Consider the following 18,365-nt stretch of genomic DNA (forward strand, 5'->3'; position numbering starts at 1 on the left):
TTGCTCTTGCTATTGTAGTGTTGCCCTTCCATGAGCTGAAACTGGGGGTTTTCTCATAGAAACCACAAAAAAGTGGTGACAGATCTAGAGGGAGACATTACTTCTGCCAAAACTGGTAAAATTAGTTCAATCTGATCATTTTCTAGGAGTCCTTTAAACCAGCCCTGAAGATAAGGTTTGAAGAGGTAAAAGCTCACTGATTAACCATAATAATGATACATATTTACACCCCTCAGCCTTGGAAATTTCCATCATGTGCTCACAAATTTGCATCCCAACTTTATACAGTGCTAATATGTGATGATAATCAAGCTGCCACCCAGCAGGTATCTGGTGACACATTTCACTTCCTGATTCTGTTTTACAAGTTCACTACAACAAACATGAACAGCAGGAGTAGTTCAGTGATCACTCTGTTATCTTAGACCTGTTTTTAATAAGGTTATAGAATTAAATGATTTGAATGATGGTAGTATATGTTAGCATTCTGACTCTTGCTACCCTTGGTAGTTGTTATAAACCATGGGAATAAGAACAGTATCGGATGGGGTTTTTTTGAGATTACTGTGAAATCTTGCACAAGTCTGTTTGAGATGAGAGAGCGGTGCCAGGAAAGAACAGAAGAATTTTCCAGCAGAATATTTTTTTTCTTTTTTTTATTGAAAGGTCAGGTTAACAGAAGATCCACTCAGATCAAGGCAATGGAAAGAAAAAAAACTCTTTAGCTATAAACTGGGTTTAAAAAACCCAGCTGTGTTCTTATATACTTTGACTAGCAAAAGTGGTAGCTGTTATCATAAAGTACAAAGGCCACACACTTCATTTAAGTGACAAAACACTCCTGTAGTTTATGATGCTGCTTAACTGTGGGTTTATTTTTTACAAATGAAAAATTATTTTTTTCAGGTATATTCTCCTACCCCTCAAAGATTGGTAGTTCTGCAGCTTCAGTAGATATAAATGGGAAATATTAAAACTAGAAGATACTTTGGCAGTGTGCCTTGTCTCACCCCCATTAAATTGCTTCTGTAAAAAGTCTAGAAGCTAACCATTTTGTTACTTTTTTTTAATGTGAGAGGATTTGTACTTTAGAAGCGTATTCTGATTATATCCTAAGGTATCAAGATACTTTAAAGAGCAAGATTCTTACAGTAAAGAGCTTTATATCAGTGTCCTTAGTAGTCTTGATAAATTAATGTGAGATCTTCAGCCAGGCTTCTGAGGATAAGAAAACCACCAGCAACATCTGGACAGAGCAAGAGAGAAGGAAGAAGAATTGTTAGTCTTCTTAGCACTCTAATTCAGCCCATAAGCTAGCACAGGCCACAAGGTACCAATCACCATATTAGATATCTTTGTAGATTTAGGGGAAAAGTCAGACAGTGTGTGATTGTAGTCAATATTAGAATGGATAGCTTCTGAATATAACAATGAAAGCATTTAACAGTAAACTGCAGGTTTTCTTTCTCTTGTCACACTGGGTTTTCTTCTCTAAAGCCTTGTGCATCTGGGCACTGAATTCTTACAAATTTCATTTCTGATTAACCTGTGAAAGGAAAGATCAGTGAGAGAATGTCATTAGTGTAACACACGTAGGCAACAATTTCTCATTACAACTTAATGCTATCCACACAGACTGCAGAGGGTCACAGGGAATGGCTAATGGTAGCCGACAAATGTTGGGTGTATTAGTCACAAAACATTTGCTGAGTTCCATCAGAATGTCGTGACAACCTTCAGAGCTAGTCCCAGTGAGCTTCTGGAGTCAGTGGAGTTTGCCTGTGACAAGCCGTCACTCTATCTTGGTTGAGCTTTATAGCACCAGTCAAAGCAGTCAGAGAAGATTGAAGTGACAGAGGCCCACTGAGTAAATAGTGAAACATGCAGCACATCATGAAATATTCAGCCAGGGTGTAAAAGCTCTAAATGCTTTTTCAATTATTAGCACCTGCACTGGCTGCATACATCTAACACTAACAGCATGTTAATTGCCACAATTTGTTAGGATAGTTGTAGGAGAAATTTCAGACATGAGACATTCTCTAGTGTGTCTTCGATTCCTATCATACCTTCAGCAAACCCACTGCTTCCTCCTTAAATTAGGTATTTGTGTGCATACACTCACAAGGACACATCCACTTCTCCATAAGTCAGGTAGGAGAACTCAAAAGTCCTGGACCACAGACAGGGTGAGTTTCAAGATCCTGAATCTTGAGCAGGAGACAGCTACACATCTTTTGCACACAAAATCCAGATTTATATCTACCTAAGAAAGGCATAATGGCAGATTTTAAAAAACACAGGTTAAAGAGGAGTTGTGATTTTCCCAGGTGTGTTTTGCCATTGACTTTAGATGAGGGTAATTTTATTGGAAGGCAGTATAAAAAGTAGCCTAGACATTGTCTTGCTAATGTGTGAAGACTAACAGATTACAATTTATTTTCAAACAACATTAGGGTCCTCCCTACTGGTCATATTGTATTCATGTTTCCAACACTCAGCACCTGGAGTAGTTCCACTGCAAGTCATTGAGGGTATGTTGCTCTAATACTCAATTGCATATGAATGATAGCAAGAGGATGAAGACAAAGGTGACAGAATGCAAGTGCATAGTAAACAATTGTCATTTAATGAGGCAGCCATTTAGTCCCAAACTGTCTTTTCAGTTCGGTCCATCTCCAGTCACTATTCAAAAGTTTCAGACTCAAAAACTCCAATTTTGCAGTAGTTAAAATTGTGTGCTAGGAAAGAAGTGCTCTTTAAAAATGTAATGTTGACTTCATCACAGTAGGTTTGCTGGAAGTGGGATGTATGGTTTTGCTTTAGGCTGTTGTCTTCCAGGCAGGCTTTTTGGGATTGCAGCTGTAGCATGGCATTTAGCATCATTTTCAAGTTTAATTGCTCATAAGTGGCATTATATGCTCTTGAAAACCTTGAAAAGATGGTATTTTGCTCTTCATTTTAAGTCATGCGTATGTAATATCTGCCATAAGAACTAGAGAACCTATTTTTAAACTGGGGTTATGGATGAGGGAAATTTAGCTTTTGTTCCTTTCCTCCCATACAAGCTATACATGCCTCTTTTCCTAGCTGGAATGACCAAATGCTTTGACTATTGCAAGCTGTAAAAAACCAGCATCTCGATTAAAACAAACACTATGGATTTAACTGATAGAAGGTGGGTTTCTTCCTATAATTTGAATTTCTGAAGCAGATGACTTTACAGCCCTGGAGAACATAATAGCTGCAGCACGAATATAAGCATTTCTACAGTAAACTGCCAGTCTGACTCAAGCATGGCTTGACAGGGCCATCTTCAAGGGCGAGGAGGCAGAGAGGCTCTAGAAACATTCAGTCCATGATTTGTCTGTAAGGGCAACAACTGCAATGGTTTGTGTAATATAAATTTTAATGGGAAGAGGATGTCCAAACGCCTTAGGCAGTTTTGACAGCCTTGGCCTCTCTATGTGTCTGTCTTAATTAATTTTTAGTATTTGCCAAACAGGTTTAGATCATGAGATTAATGAGGGTGTATATATCTAAGTAGTAATACTATTTTATTACTGTTCTTATCAATTCAGATTTTAAGTACATAAACCAGCCTATCTTCTAACATCTGAGGACAAAGTTGGACCTTAGTAGCAAGGAGTTTTCAAATGTCCTTGACGTCTTCATGAATCATTTTACTGAGAATCAAAGAACTTTCATTAAAGAGAGATTAAAATAATAACTTATCCCAGAAAATTTAAATTTAATAAACACACTTATACGTAAAACTCCACGAAACACAAAGTGTGGCTAGTCCTATCAGTTTCCTTCTCAGGCAATAATCCATTCTCCTAGAGTAAAAGTAGTAAAATAATATTTCTTAGCATACTTTCTTGTTGTGTGTCCCATCCTATTCACTTCCTTTGAAGTTCTCACTTGCTATACTCCAAGCAGTGAAGCAGAGAGTCCGGTTTATGATACTGCAAATAAATGCATGTATTGATTTTAAAAAAACCCCAATCAACCCTAAAGCTTTTTTCTTTAAAAAAAAAAATCACAATTTGTTACCTAAAACTTTAACAGGGAGATATATCTGATGATTCACACTCTTTATTCTTTCCATGCCCCACTTATGTTTAAACCTGAGATATTCTAATAAATCTTCAACACAGGCTTCTTTGAATATTCCCTTTTAGGATGCAAAGCCCTTACCCAAAAGAACTATGCTAGGCTTCAACCACTCAAACCCTAAAAATTACCTCAAACCTCAAGGCAGTTGACCATAATTAGATGTCAGATATCTGTTGCCCCCTGCTTTGTTAGATGATTCCTTTGACTTTGTATCATTTTTGTGACTTGGAATAGAATATTGCTAAATACTCATTTGAATGAAAGCTTCAGATGATCTATTTAGTTTTAAATCTCAGATCAGAAAAGAAACACTGATTAGAAAATTACAATGTAGCAGTTTTTAAAAAATTGATTTATTATAATTTGATGAAGGGAAGGGGAAAAAGAATATTCCTTCTTATATGCCTTTGTATTCTGGAAAGAAAAGAAGGTGATTTGGTAGATGAACTTTGGCTTTGTTTCAGTGCTCTTCTAGGAAATCTTGTGAAGAAATGTTTTGTGAAAGTTTTTGGAAAAAAAACCCTAACCCCAAAACAACTGAAAGAAATTTAGCTCCGAGTGGGAACTCTTGATTTTGGCAAACATTCTTATTTTGAAACATGTTGCTAACACATTCCATTAGAAAAATTACCTAGGACAGAAAACCTGTTCAGAATGTTGTGTGAACACTATTACAGCCTTCAAATGGAACACAGTTCATAGCTGCAGACCTTATTGTACCACATGCAACTAGGGGCAGCTGGGAATGCCCAATGAGCAGCATCACATCCAACTCTCAGTCAAAATTACAATGACTGCAGCTTGCTGTTGAATTGTGTAGGAGAATGCAGAGTCTAGATATTTTTCTAGAAATTAAAAAAAACCCCACCAAAACCAGCCAAACCCCCACAACAAACTCCTTTGGTACAGCTTCCTACAAGAGAGGGAGCGCACTTACACCAAACCTGTTATTATTAAAATTGGAGTACGGTCAGAGACTCCAGATAGTCCCCTAGAGGCTCCTGGGCTGCCAGTGGGTTGATAGTGAAATCACTGAACTGTATCTCTGTTGAAAGAATGTAAAAAACTTCGATAATCTAGTGTTCCTTTTTTTTTCCAGATGTGTCTGACTTAGGCCTTTGCCATGTAGTGCATTGATTGACTTAAAGCATCAAAAGATTCTGGTTTAAATGGAACATTGTATTAATAGTTTCTTAACTGTTTCTGAGCAACGTTCTATGGAGTTGACCCAGAAGAGAGGTTTTTAACACAATATGCTGGCTCAAATGCTTTAAAAGCAGGAAACTTACCAGTTTTGAGGGCTCAGCCACTATGAGCATTTCTTTAAAAGGCTTCAAAAGGCAAACTGCTATAAAAGTTGGATACCTGTCTCAGAGTACTTAGCATATTCCTACATTGCAATTATTTTCTTTGAAATGTTACAATTCTGTATCAGGATTCATACCAAAAACCTGAAGTGGAGACTGTGGCTTTGCCAGACAAAGTTCTATTCCCTCCTTAAATTTAAGATTTTAGGGTCAGTATACCCTGTGCCTTGTGAACACAATTTTCCTAATGCTGTTGCATAATACAGTCACTTAAGGGTCCTCACTAGCATCTGAGAGTGTTGGAGTGCTTAGCTTAATGTTTGATTTTAGCGTATAAATTAAAGAACTGTGTGTGTCTGTGCTTAGATATAGCTATATAGCTGGAGAACAAGTTTATAAAAATGTCTTTCATTTGCTTCTCCTTTGAGAAACCTTGTGCTTTAAAATCTAGCTGCAAAAACACTTAGAAGGTTATCACAGGTAGAGTTGTCAGAGAAAATGGACATTGTTGTTTGGTATTAAAATCATGTATTCCAGATGTGGGCATTTGTTAGTCAGTCTGCTCTAAAATGACATACTGTTGAATCTTTAAAAGGCTTCAGTTTGGGAAAGCAAAATATGATTGGGCAAATTGCTAAAATATTTAAAGTGCAGCCTGTTAAAGCTTTTACTGCGAAGAGCATCACGTCAGAAGTTGTATGTGGTAAAAGCAAGTAATTGGCTTTCCATACTTATGCCAGTCAGTCAGCATGGGGCTCTGTTCCTATCCCTTCTACTTCATTGCAGATGCCTATAGCAAGTCCAATATTTATTTCGGAGGGGTGGGACAGGAAAGAAAAAAAATATTTTATGGATGTGATGGTGTTGGAAAGCCCTGTTTATAATTAAATGGTTGTTGGTATAGAAAGAGTATAGAAAATCTTTGAACCTGCACCCAAAATATAACTTTTTTTTCTATTCAGCTTTTGTTTAAAAGTGTCCTCATTGAAATCATGTGAAAGTGTAAATACATTTCATTTTTTTACTTTTATCTCTCTTTGTACACAGCTCTTGGGATATATTTCCATTCATAATTCATAATATTTTCCATTTATGTTGTCCTCAACTTGTTTTTCCCCAGGCATGACCCCTTGTTAATTCCTGGCAACGAGCAGATTGACAATATGGATGCCAACGTGAAAAAATATGACTCTACAGGGATGTTTCATTGGTGTCCAGCCAAAGACATTGAAAAGGTCATTTTGGTAGGTATTGATGATAAGTTGTGTTTGAAAAGAAGTTATTTGAACCATAGAACTGATGTCTAATAGATTAATAAGTTAATTTCAACTAGATGAAATTCAGCTTATTGAAATCAGAAGCACAGTGTGGTAAAATCAAAGGTAGCATTTTGGTTAAAGAATTATGATTACATAAATCTTTATGCCAAATGCAACAATAAAAACTTGTCCAAAAAAGAGAATTTCTTTTTCATAAGCTGAAATTTGCATATCTGGTTTAAATCTTTAGTGAATTAAGTTTGGAAATATTAAAATGTTTACAGACTCCATTTATCTCTTTACAGAAGGCAGTAATGATTCTAACACAGGCTAGTGTTGCTTTGCATTATATCTTACTTATTAATGTTTTAGTAATTATTATTGGTTATTTATTAATTTTGCTCTCTTAAAACTTCTCTCTCAATTTCTGATATTTTAAGATGCCAAAATAGGCCAGAGCAAGTAGCCCTACTGCTCTGCCTTTCCAGCATGTTGCAGTGAGCCTAGTCTGTGTTTGTTTCATTTAACTGGGAAAACCATTAAACTGACTCAAGTAATTAAAAATAATTAGAAGGCCTATCACAGTCTATTTTGAAACTTTGTGCCACTTGTGTTCATGTACTCATACCTAAGAGTAGCAAGTAACTAACTCCAGATCTCATATGCAAAACTGATGATATTTGAAATGAACTCCCTGGTGGTTCTTCACTTTGTCGCACTTCATAAAGCTTTTCCCGAGCCTGCTCTCTTAGATTTCCCTGCACTGCTGCATGGTGTAGCCAATGATGGTGACAGCCCCAGTTATTCTAGCAATCGGGGGTTAAAAGCTTGTCTCCAGTTCTCCTTAGGGGTTTCTGTAATAACTGTGACATTGCCTGGAATTGCAATATCAGTGTTAAAACAGTCAAGCAAGTAAATTCCAAATTCTAGAGATGGAGCTGTGAGATGGAGTTTGGCTGAACAGCTTTAAATAGTATGCATTTATATGTCATCAGCAGGCAAGCAGTGGCAGCCTTGCTGTACAGTAGTTTGTAGTAGACAGAGATAGCCTTCATGCTATAAACACATTGTAGCTGACAAACTTTACATGTTGTTCCACTTTGAAAATTGTTCCTCCAAAAATGGTGCCTCATTCATCATCTCTTGGTTATGACATGTTAGTTTTTTTCTGCTACCAGCCTATGAATCTGAAAGTCTGTCCAGATTCTTTCTGCTTCATGCATCATCTCCAATAAAGACACTGCCAGCAAAATGCTTCTCTACACCTTTTCAAACTTACAGTCCACAATTTATGTCTACGCTTATATCCATGCAAATTTAACACTGTCCCTAGAGACCACACAAGTACAAATTAGTGCATAATTTGAAGATGATGGGTTTTCCCAGGTTGTCTTCTAATTGATACTTGATGATACCCCTTAATCAGAAAATAATTCATTTTTCTGCCCAAGGTCTCTTTTGGCTCTGCAACATTCCAGTAGTAAAAAGGTTTTTTCTCCATATAGTCAAATGTACATGGCTACATAAATATCAATGACTATAGAGTGGTATTTTTTGTATAATTGCTTTCAAGACTTTGTCTCTGTCTTGTAAAATATGAGTATTCCCACACCTATAGGCAGAGGCATGGGTCAACTTACATGTTTCACCTGAGGATTCATGTCTTCTGTTGTCTGAAGAGCCAAGATGACTGTCTTGGTTGAGCCATATGATAATCGGTGTAATTGCCCAGGAGAAATTGAAAGCTTGTGTATTTTCTAACTAGTGAGAAAACTTATTATCAGAATTCCCATTCTTCTGACATAGCGAACACGTCTGCTGCATCTGCCAATAGGTATTGCTCATCACCGTGCTTCCATAATTTAGAAAAAGTACATATACTATGGAAAAGTGAGGGGGAAATTTTGCAGTTCACCACTGTCTTAGTTTTATTAATTGGCGAAACTTCTATGTGATGGTACTGAGTGTACAACATCTTGACAGTATGGTATCAGTATATCTCCAGCTACTTGATGGAGTACAGCAATGCTAAGACTGGCTCCAGAAATTGTCATTTTTTCCTTATGACTTTATTTAGTTATCTTAGTGTTTGAGTTGCCTGCTCAACTGGCCTAACCAATGATGAAGCTAGTGCAAAAATTTGTTCTGGCCCCTGAAACAAGAAGATAATTCTGAACATCATTCAAATATGCTCCATGAGACCTTTTTCCTTCTATCTATTCAACAGCTCAGGAAGTCCCATTGGCCTGAAAATTTAGTAGTAGTCATGATCCTGCACTATTTTTTTCTTACTGAGAGAAGCTTTATGGAGTACAGTGGACATCCAATGCAAAGCAGAGCAGTATAGAGCATTCTTTGATTGCTTCTCAGGGTAGCAGCAACTTGTCCTAAAATAACTTTGACTCTAAGAGACTATGGTCCTCAATTCACAAGACGTGGGTAATACCACAAAGTCCTACTAGGACTGCTGGGCACTCATGTTTTCCTTTTCAAATTGGTCCCAAAAAAAACCCAACTAGTGATTCATTAGCTAGAGCATGGTTTTGCATCTTTTTTCTATAATCCTTCTATTGACTAAATACTTAGTAGGTCAAATTCTGTTCTTAGCTGATCCTGCAGTACTTTGATTATAACCGGTCACAATCTGCATGTGTAGAAACTTCCACGGGACCAGAATTTGGTGCAGTACAATGTCTTCCTGAACACCAAAGGATTTTCAAGCAAGAATGAATTTTTCTTCTGCTGAACATGTTTAAATAAGGATAAATAAGGGTAAAATTAACAGCTGTTAACAAACCACTTCTTTGTGCATGAACAATATTGACAGTTGTATTTTTCCTGTTTTTAAACTCAGTATATGATTTGAGATTCCCTTTGTTTCATTTTTCCCTTGTCTTTTTTGTTTTGTTTTGTTGTTGTTTTTTTTTAGACTCGAAGTGAAGCAGCGATGACAGTTTTAAGTGGGCATGTAGTCGTTTGCATATTTGGGGATGTTAAATCTGCTTTGATTGGATTAAGGAATTTAGTGATGCCATTACGAGCCAGCAACTTTCACTACCATGAACTCAAGCACATTGTGTTTGTGGGTTCACTTGAATACCTGAGAAGGGAATGGGAGACCCTGCATAACTTCCCCAAGGTTTCAATCTTGCCTGTAAGTTCAAAAGCCATATTATTGATACTTTGTTATTTAGGACGCCAGCTGGACAGATTCATATTGTCTTTGATCCTAGGCTTTTTTACTTTTGTCTACTCATAGGCCTGAGGACTTGGATTTTCCCTTTACTGTGTCTATGAAAACAGAGCCCTGTGAGACCTTATTAGAAGATATTTGCCTCAGTGTTTGGTTCCTCATCATCCTCGTTGGATGAATTTCAGCTGCTATCAGATGTATTAGCTGTGTTATGTATCGAACCTTGACTGTAGTGCACTGCATGTAGCCAGTTCTGATGTTGTGATTTCCCTGACAGAATGACAGTAGTTATTTATGACATTATTTATGTATTTATACCCACAAAAGCTTGGAAAAAAAGTATTGTTACTCTATCTACATAATATCTATCTGTATTCATAAAAACTTTCTGTAGGCTGACCTGCTTTATGAGGAACATTGCCAAAGAATTTGAGTTCAGAGACCTGTTGTACTCATGTATGGAAGTATGGCAAAACCCTGACCCTTTTTAAATTGATGAAAAGCTCCTATTGATTTTAGTAGGCACAACCACTAAAACCACAATTCAAAGGTCCATTTTCTCCTGTATATCATTGTCATTCACTCATGTGCCCAAAATGTAGAAACAAGAACTCTAGGACAAACAAACGAAGCCCTCCAAACTAGGGGTCTTAGATGGCCGTAGCTATAGATGACATGCAGGAGGGAAAGCAACCCATGTATGAAAGAGAATCCTTTGTATGTTGCAGAGTGAAGTTTGTTTAGACGTTTTTTTCAGAATGACAGATTATGAGTTTTCCAGTTCTTAATACTTACATTTCAGCAGTTAAATAAAATAATGATGGACATAACCTAAACTGGTTAATTGGGAAAACAGCTATAGAATGAAAGGACTGCTTTCACTTTTTGATTAATTCAGATTGGAGATCTTTGCTACTGTAAATGCAGTTTTAGTGTTAGCCTTTGGCTTTTTTTTTTCTGTAAACTGATCCAACAGATGGTGCCACAAGATTCTCTGCTGTCACAAAAATGGTGTCATTATCAGATTCGGTCAGTTAATATCCTCCTCTTTCTGCCAATCCCATTTAATTCCAGTCACTGTGAAGGCTGAAGACAAGGAATCAGAATTAAATTAATATTACTGTTGAACTATGGAGCATAATAGAATCCAGCTACTACTTCCAGTGGATAATGTGTATCCATTATTATACTGTGTTTTTGTAAAATTTGGATTCTGAATTCTGAAGAAGCATTAAAGAAATGTACACAACCTTTACTTTCCCCATTCAGTTTGCGCCCATACTTTTGACTTAAACAGCTGAAATAGGTAGTCGATAAAGTTAAAAATAGCAGCATTATTCTAATCTAATTATACTGATTTAAAAATCTACTAAAGTTTCTGAGATTACACTCATAGAAATCGTGTGTTAAAGGGAGGCCATTCAAACTCTTTTCCTACTTCTCAGTGCTTTGGTTTGGGAGGTAGAACTTGCTGCTGCTATCTAATGGAGATGTGGTTACAGATGAATATAAAAACTTTGGTTCTGGTTTAAAAAAAGGTGGAAATATGATTTAAAGTCTATGTTAAAGGAGGCCTTTAAGTTGCTGAGTAAACTCTTAAAAAGTAGGCAAATGCCAATTTTAAATATCCTCAGGCAGTCTTAATTCTGTCCCTTTGCATAAAATCATTAGGAGTAAGCCTTTAATTAATTACATGATTGCATATTATTTTTCCCCACAGGAATCCTGCTTCACTTGGTGCACAGTACAGACACAAAGGGCAGAATTAAGGTGGCAGAAATAATCATATCCTATTTTTCGAGTAGTTTGTAATGAAATCGTATCTCTTTGATATATACTGTATTACAAGTGTCATGCCCCAAATTATTGAAAGTAACATGGAATAGTTAAGTTGGTATCTGAAACTGCATGGAAATCACTGAAAAAAATTGAGCTTTTCCTTCACTGTGTGCATTTTAAATTCACTTTTGCATTGAATATTCTCAGTGGAGTTCAGGAGACCTTCACCATGAATCACCAGGAGATAGGAGGATAAGGTCTTTATGAAAGTTGCTGTGAGACAAGCTATGTCTCTTCATAATTAGGGTCTTTAGGTACCAACCCATGAGAGGCAGCAGAGAAGAATCTAGTTTCCATTAAAAAAAATTCTTTTCCTGGACCTTATAGCCCCTGTGACATAGTAGAGTTGTGGACAGTTGGATGTGAAAAGCAAGAGTTATCTTTAAACAAAACATATCATGTTGAGTATTGTGTCTCAGTTTGGTTAACTATGAAAAAAAATCCATGGACTACCATAACATTTCTTTTAAATGACTGTGTTCTCTGATTGAGAATTGTGCAGCAGGGAACATTGCATGGGTTGTGCCCATTAGGCTAAAGTCTTGTTTCTGTTTCATAGGGTTTAATCACACAGCTTTGAAGATCGGTGTGTTTTCCTTCTAGAAGCACCAAAAGTGTGTCTTAGAAAGGATTAACCTTTTCTGTGTATTGCTTTAGGTAGAAAAAAATAGCTTTACCCTGACTGCATTTCAAATGTGTAGGACACATAATGCTTTTCTGTTTAAATTGCTGTTCTTTTGCCCAAGACCATTGTGACTTGGTAGTAGATAAATAGACATTTAAAACACCCCCCTTGTTGTATTCAGAGAGCCAGAGGTTGCCACATGATAGCAACTTAAATCAAGACAATTTCAAGTCACCGATGAGATGTAGAATGCTGGCATTATTCCTGTTTCTTGTTTGTTAGTAATAGCTTGAGTGAGTATTGAGACTGAACCTAAAATGCTGCCATCAGCACCAACTACCCTTTAGATTAGCAAACATCTCCTATTCCCTGGCACATAGTTAGACCAGCTTAATGTCAGAGCATAAAAAAGATACTTGTTAAATAATTTCCCAAAGCTCCTTCTCAATCTTTAATTTGTTTTTCTTTTTTTCCTCTTCTGCACCCCCCCTTTTTTTTTTCTCTGTGCCGAAGGGTACGCCATTAAGTCGGGCTGATTTAAGGGCTGTCAACATCAACCTCTGCGACATGTGCGTTATCCTGTCAGCCAATCAGAATAATATTGATGATGCTTCGCTGCAGGACAAGGAATGCATCTTGGCGTCACTCAACATCAAATCTATGCAGTTTGATGACAGCATTGGGGTCTTGCAGGCTAATTCCCAAGGTAAGGACTGCCCTATAATACTTCTCTGCAGTGCCTACAGGGGACAGGACCTGGCAGGAAGAATATCCCTCACTCAGTAATTCAAAGAGCCCTACATCAGCTTGCTTGACAGTTAAACCTGCTGATTGGTATGATGGCTTTTAAAGGGACAGTCACGTAGTTTCACTGCTACATCACAAAGCACATCTTTTAGAGGAAAAATGAATGAACATGAAACTGACATTTTTTTCTCATTTTAAAATTTTCCTAGAGAATATATAAAATCATTGCTGTGGCTTTCTTACAGGAGCATTTGGTGTTGTATAGCCAATGATAACTCGTACTCACTTTGGAATACTTGAATCTTCTGTCTAACAAGATTTCTTTGTTATGTAAAACACATTGCAATCAGAGAGAAAATACAAGTTTGAGTAATACAAGCCAAAAAGTAAAATAAAAAGAAATTAATTTTAAATTTTCTTTACAGCTCTTGTGCCTTTGTGCTCAAGAAGCCTCTTAAAATTAACTCAAAGTTGCTTTCTTTCCATAATTTGACATGTACTCATCATATTTAAGGACCTTGTACAAAATCCTTCAGTCTTTGCTGAGAGTAGGGGTCTGATTCATAGGTAGCCAAGGGCTATTTTACACCATCTGTGCCTGTGCAAAGCAGCTGCAAAGGAGTCATAAGCACCCTGGCAAAGACCATCAGTGTAAAAACAATCATCTTCCCATCCCTGAAGGGTCTTGCAGCTTATGCAGCTGAAGTCCTACCTTTGATAAACATATTAACTGCTGCAGTAAATATTCCCTCTGGATCTAGCTCTGCTATGAATGTAGGTGTAGAAAGGATAGTGCTTTGGTCTGCAGTTTCCCTGTGAGCCTGACCTAGAGATAGTTTTCCCTCAAGGACTGTGAGAACTAAGATTAAGTTCAGGTTTTCCTCTTTACACTCTAATCAGGAAGTAGGAATTATGAGCCAGAACAGAGGCAGCAGTGTAACTTCTTGGATATGGAAACTTGAACATGGAAAATTCTTTCTTTGAATCAGCAGTAAAAGAGTGGAATTTCATACTGGAATTAAATTGCACCAGGAAAGTAAAAGTTTGAAGTTTTCAAAGTCAAAGTGGATAGTTCTCTGGGTAACAAGCAGATTTAGAGAAGAAGAGGAAGCAATGGGGTTTTTTTCAATCCCATAGGTGTTCAAAGTTTCAAATTTATGGCCTGGAAGCAGTACAACACCAAATATTTTAGTGTTCCGTCATAAATTTGTAAGACTGACCTGATCACACTATGATAGCTTATAGTCATGATTAGGAAATTCATTGCAGAAGTGAAAGACCGTCATGGAGGTTCCTTGTTTTGCTGATTGTAGCTTATAGTCATGATCAGGAAATTCATTGCAGAAGTGAAAGACAGTCATGGAGGTTCCTTGTTTTGCTGATTTAGGCCTGGGATTTATCTGTATCCCAAAAACAAATCTGTATTTTTACTACCAGGCTAATCGCTGTTCTTTGATAGAGCTCTCTTAGTCTTCTATCACACTCATAACTAAAATAATCAAGGAATGGAATCTGTTCTTGAGCATGAACAGTCTGAGGGAATTTTCTTTTGTCTTTGCTCAGAGCTTAGTGATATTTCCAGCACTTGACTGTTGTATTTTACCTCTGAGAGTACACAGGATCTTTGACCATCCCTCAATGAGGATGGAAAAAACCTTACAAAATACAGTCTTGTGCACCACATGAACACCTGTCATTTTTTACTCTCCATCCTTGGATGTATTCAAGACCCAACTGCCTAAAGCCTTGAAGAATCTGATCTGACCTCACTGCTGACCCTGCTTTGAGCAGGAAAACAGACTAGAGACCCTCTGATGTCTCTTCCAGCTTGAATTGTTCTATGAATCTATAATATCCAGGTTGCTGCTACATTGTAGTGCCTATAGGTCAGGAACTCTATGCTGGCCATGGGCCGAATCCCTTTAGCCTTATTCAGTGTTGCTGGTGCAGAGAATCAAAGGCACAATAGGTTAGCACATTCTTAGAAATTTTTGACATTTCTTCAATTAAGTATCAGTCTGCATGTAAAAAAACCCAAAACCGTGACTCTGTAGTTTTTTTCTGGGGAAACAGGGCATAACATAAGGCAGGTAACCAGCAGCCTATTTTAGTTGGGAGCCCTGACTAAGGAGGGCTCCTTGTAAGCCTAGTTGGTTCAGAAAATAATTATCTTCCGGGTAAAATCTCTGTTTATGACATCCACAACTCCTGAATTGGTTGCGTTCCTGTCAGTAAATTTTCTTGAAAGACCTTGAGTACAATGATTAGACTGTCAGAAACAGTTAGATCAGTAGATAGCACAAACTTTACTGGAAATGATACGCAATGTGACATTTTTTCTATGAAATTCAGCTTTAACATACGGTGGACACAACTATCATGACAATTATATAAATTAGGTGATTCAACTTTTACTGGTCAACAAGCTGCAATTAAGTACCTTTATTTACAGAGCAAGTTGTCATTTTATATTTGTGTATTGCTTAACATACTTATCCTTAACACATTAGCTGCTACGAACCTTAAGTATTGCCAATCTGAGTTTTTCTAGATCTTAATATATGGTTTTGAATTAAGACATCCTCACCAACACCATCCTTTGAGTCTTCTGTGCATTCTTTTTATGTTACTCCTGTTACTGATCATCAGAAACATTGACATTAGAAAATCTGGGTGTGTGGCAGAATGTCAGCTGACGTGTGACAGGGAGTTGAAAAGGGAAGAAACAAAAGAAAATTTGTGAGCAGTCTGAGAAACGTATGGGCTAAGTTGCAAGGTTTTTGGTGAGAGATTTAGCAGTGTAATCTTACTCTTTCTATTCTAAGTAAATATGTAGTATTATATATGTATATGTATAATTATGTAGTCACTAAGCAGCAGAATCTCATATGAAAGCCTGATATACACTTTATGTGTATGTTTCTGAAAATGAAAAAGGTTACAGTCATTTAATTTATAGGTTATTGAATGCACAAAGATCTTTCAAGTTTGTATCTATGATTACTTCACTCCAGCATCAGGCAAAAGATGACACTAATAAAAGAATTGTGCCATATAAAGCAGGATACAAATTTAATTAACCATCAGATAAGCCATAATCATTAGCCAGTGCTGAATACAGGGTAATATCTATAACAGCTTTACTCTAAGTTGGTAACAGAAAAAGAATCCACAAACTGGAGTTTTCTTTCCTTGTTTCCCCATAGCCTCCCTCTCATCACCTACTTTAACACCAAAGTCACTTCCAGTCCTAGGCATATAAACATTCATAAATAGCCAACCTTCTGTATCTATCCAAGCATGCCCTTTCCAACCAGGGACATTGCTTTGAAATGGAACCCAGATGCAATCTGAGGGGAAGGGTCTTGTAGATGGAAAAGGAGGGTGAGTGGATGATAGCAAGCCTTCCTGATAGGGAAACTTCCCAGTTCCCAATGGATTAAGTTAACTGCTGAAGAAAAGGTCTATGAATTATTCTGGTTTATATCAACAAAGGATTTTCTCATTACTAGTTCAAAGTGAAGTTAATACACAGGCATTCTCATGCAGAAACAGAAACTTGTTAGTGTCTCCTTATGGTGTTAAAATATCCCCAGGCTTTTGGTCTGGGTAACATTAGTTACTAGACCTTCTATAAGTAGTATGACAACACTTTTGTCCTATGGCCTGCCTGCCTCCCTTGAGTCGTAACTGATCCTGCCTCATCTTATCCAACCAAAGAGCTCTGCCTTGACCTTCCACACAAGTAAAAAACACACTGTGATTCCAACACACAGAAAAAATATAATATTCTGGACCAGAGCTACAAAGGACCCTGGAGCACCCAGAGAGAATGGCAGTAGACTATCCAAGTTGTCAAACCTATGTTCATCATCAGCTCTCTAGAAACATACGACCAAACTCATGTCTACACAGAACTGTGAATGGAAACAAGATGTCTTTCTTAGAAGAAAAAGTTTACTGACTGTTCTGTAAGGATTTTCTGGTCTCCTTTACATAAAACATGTAATTCTCCTCAAAAAGAACAAGCTCTTTCAAATTGGACCTGTGTTGTGGAAAGTTCTCACATTGAAAGCATTCTCAGGGCTCTCTGCATTGAATGTTTCAAAGCTGACTGGGCAACTCCATAGGCTTGCTAGAGGTTAGGAGTGCAGACTCTAATGTCCTGAAAGTGAGCTTTTGGAAATCATCAGTTTGTTTCCTCTGGGACATTTAGATTCCAAGGGCAGAAATGCCAAAGTGTATCCCACTGAAGCTGCAAAAACTATCACTGTCATTAAGATATCTTGAAATGCCAAAGCTGTAAAGTCAGAGCCTGGCCTTCCTCTTCACAAAATTAATCATAAACTCAGTCAGATGTCTTATTTGTCTTAGTTGTGGTAAGGAAGCCCCGTGCTTATCTTGCAGATCCTCTTATATATCTTGACTGCCTTCCTAGAGAGATTAATGAAGATGTGTGTTTGTGGTCACCCTTAGGTACAGCAGATTTGTTTTTATTGTCCTTCCTGTTTCTCATTCTGTTCTGTCAAATACAAATTGAGATTATTTTATCAAAAAGTATTTTGGAAAGAAGACCAAAGAATATCAGATCAATGTTAAGCATTTGTGCTCCCTAGTCATAACGTTTTTCCAAAGCACCCAGAAGGATTGATTATGGGATGGGCCCTGCTTTGGCAGTTAGGTTGGAAGACCTCCAGTAATTCTCTTTTCCTTCATTCTGTTGACATTTTCCTTCTTTCTTCTTCAGGTAGCATCTATTGACAATTCCAATCTAGCTTTTCATGTTTCTTGGTTTTTTTCATTAAGAGTCTTAAGAGGGAATTTTACTTGTTATTTCATCCACCAGATGAACATGGCCCAACACAAAATATTTATCTTCAGTTGTAACTAGAACTGCTATTTGGCTTTCTTCCCAAAACCCAGAAAGACAATTATACCTAACTGTTTAGAGATTTATAAAGACTGTACCATAGTAGCCTCTGGGTAGTAACTTTAGATATCCAACTCAGTAATTTTCTTTTATTGGATAGTGATTTAGATCTTATTTTGAGTCCTATATAGTAACAGAAGTACATTTCATTAAAAAACACTTACTAAACAATAAAGAAAAGTGATCTTATAGCTCCAAGCAGGCCTAAAGTACAGAAAGGGGAAGCTGTATGGTAACATTTTGTCCACAGACATTCTAAGACAGATCAGAGTACAGCAGTGTAGATGTATTTCAGCAAAGTAACAATTGAAGCTGTTTTCTGAATGACTTCAACTTATGAGAATTT

The 18,365-nt window shown here is 37.1% G+C and overlaps 1 protein-coding gene across 3 annotated transcripts in view; it reads left to right on the plus strand.

The window, feature by feature from the left end:
- Window positions 1–18,365, plus strand: part of LOC103807898 (calcium-activated potassium channel subunit alpha-1) — a 66,084-nt gene that overhangs the window by 4,821 nt on the left and 42,898 nt on the right. For all 3 annotated transcript variants that reach the window (XM_009080646.1, XM_009080647.1, XM_009080648.1), the window contains exons 2-4: window positions 6,547–6,670; window positions 9,615–9,839; window positions 12,856–13,048. In XM_009080646.1, coding sequence (XP_009078894.1) covers window positions 6,547–6,670; window positions 9,615–9,839; window positions 12,856–13,048 — 542 coding nt within the window. The remainder of the gene's footprint in view (window positions 1–6,546; window positions 6,671–9,614; window positions 9,840–12,855; window positions 13,049–18,365) is intronic.

This window comes from Acanthisitta chloris, unplaced genomic scaffold (genome assembly GCF_000695815.1).
Source record: "Acanthisitta chloris isolate BGI_N310 unplaced genomic scaffold, ASM69581v1 scaffold6308, whole genome shotgun sequence".
Lineage (NCBI taxonomy): Eukaryota > Metazoa > Chordata > Aves > Passeriformes > Acanthisittidae > Acanthisitta > Acanthisitta chloris.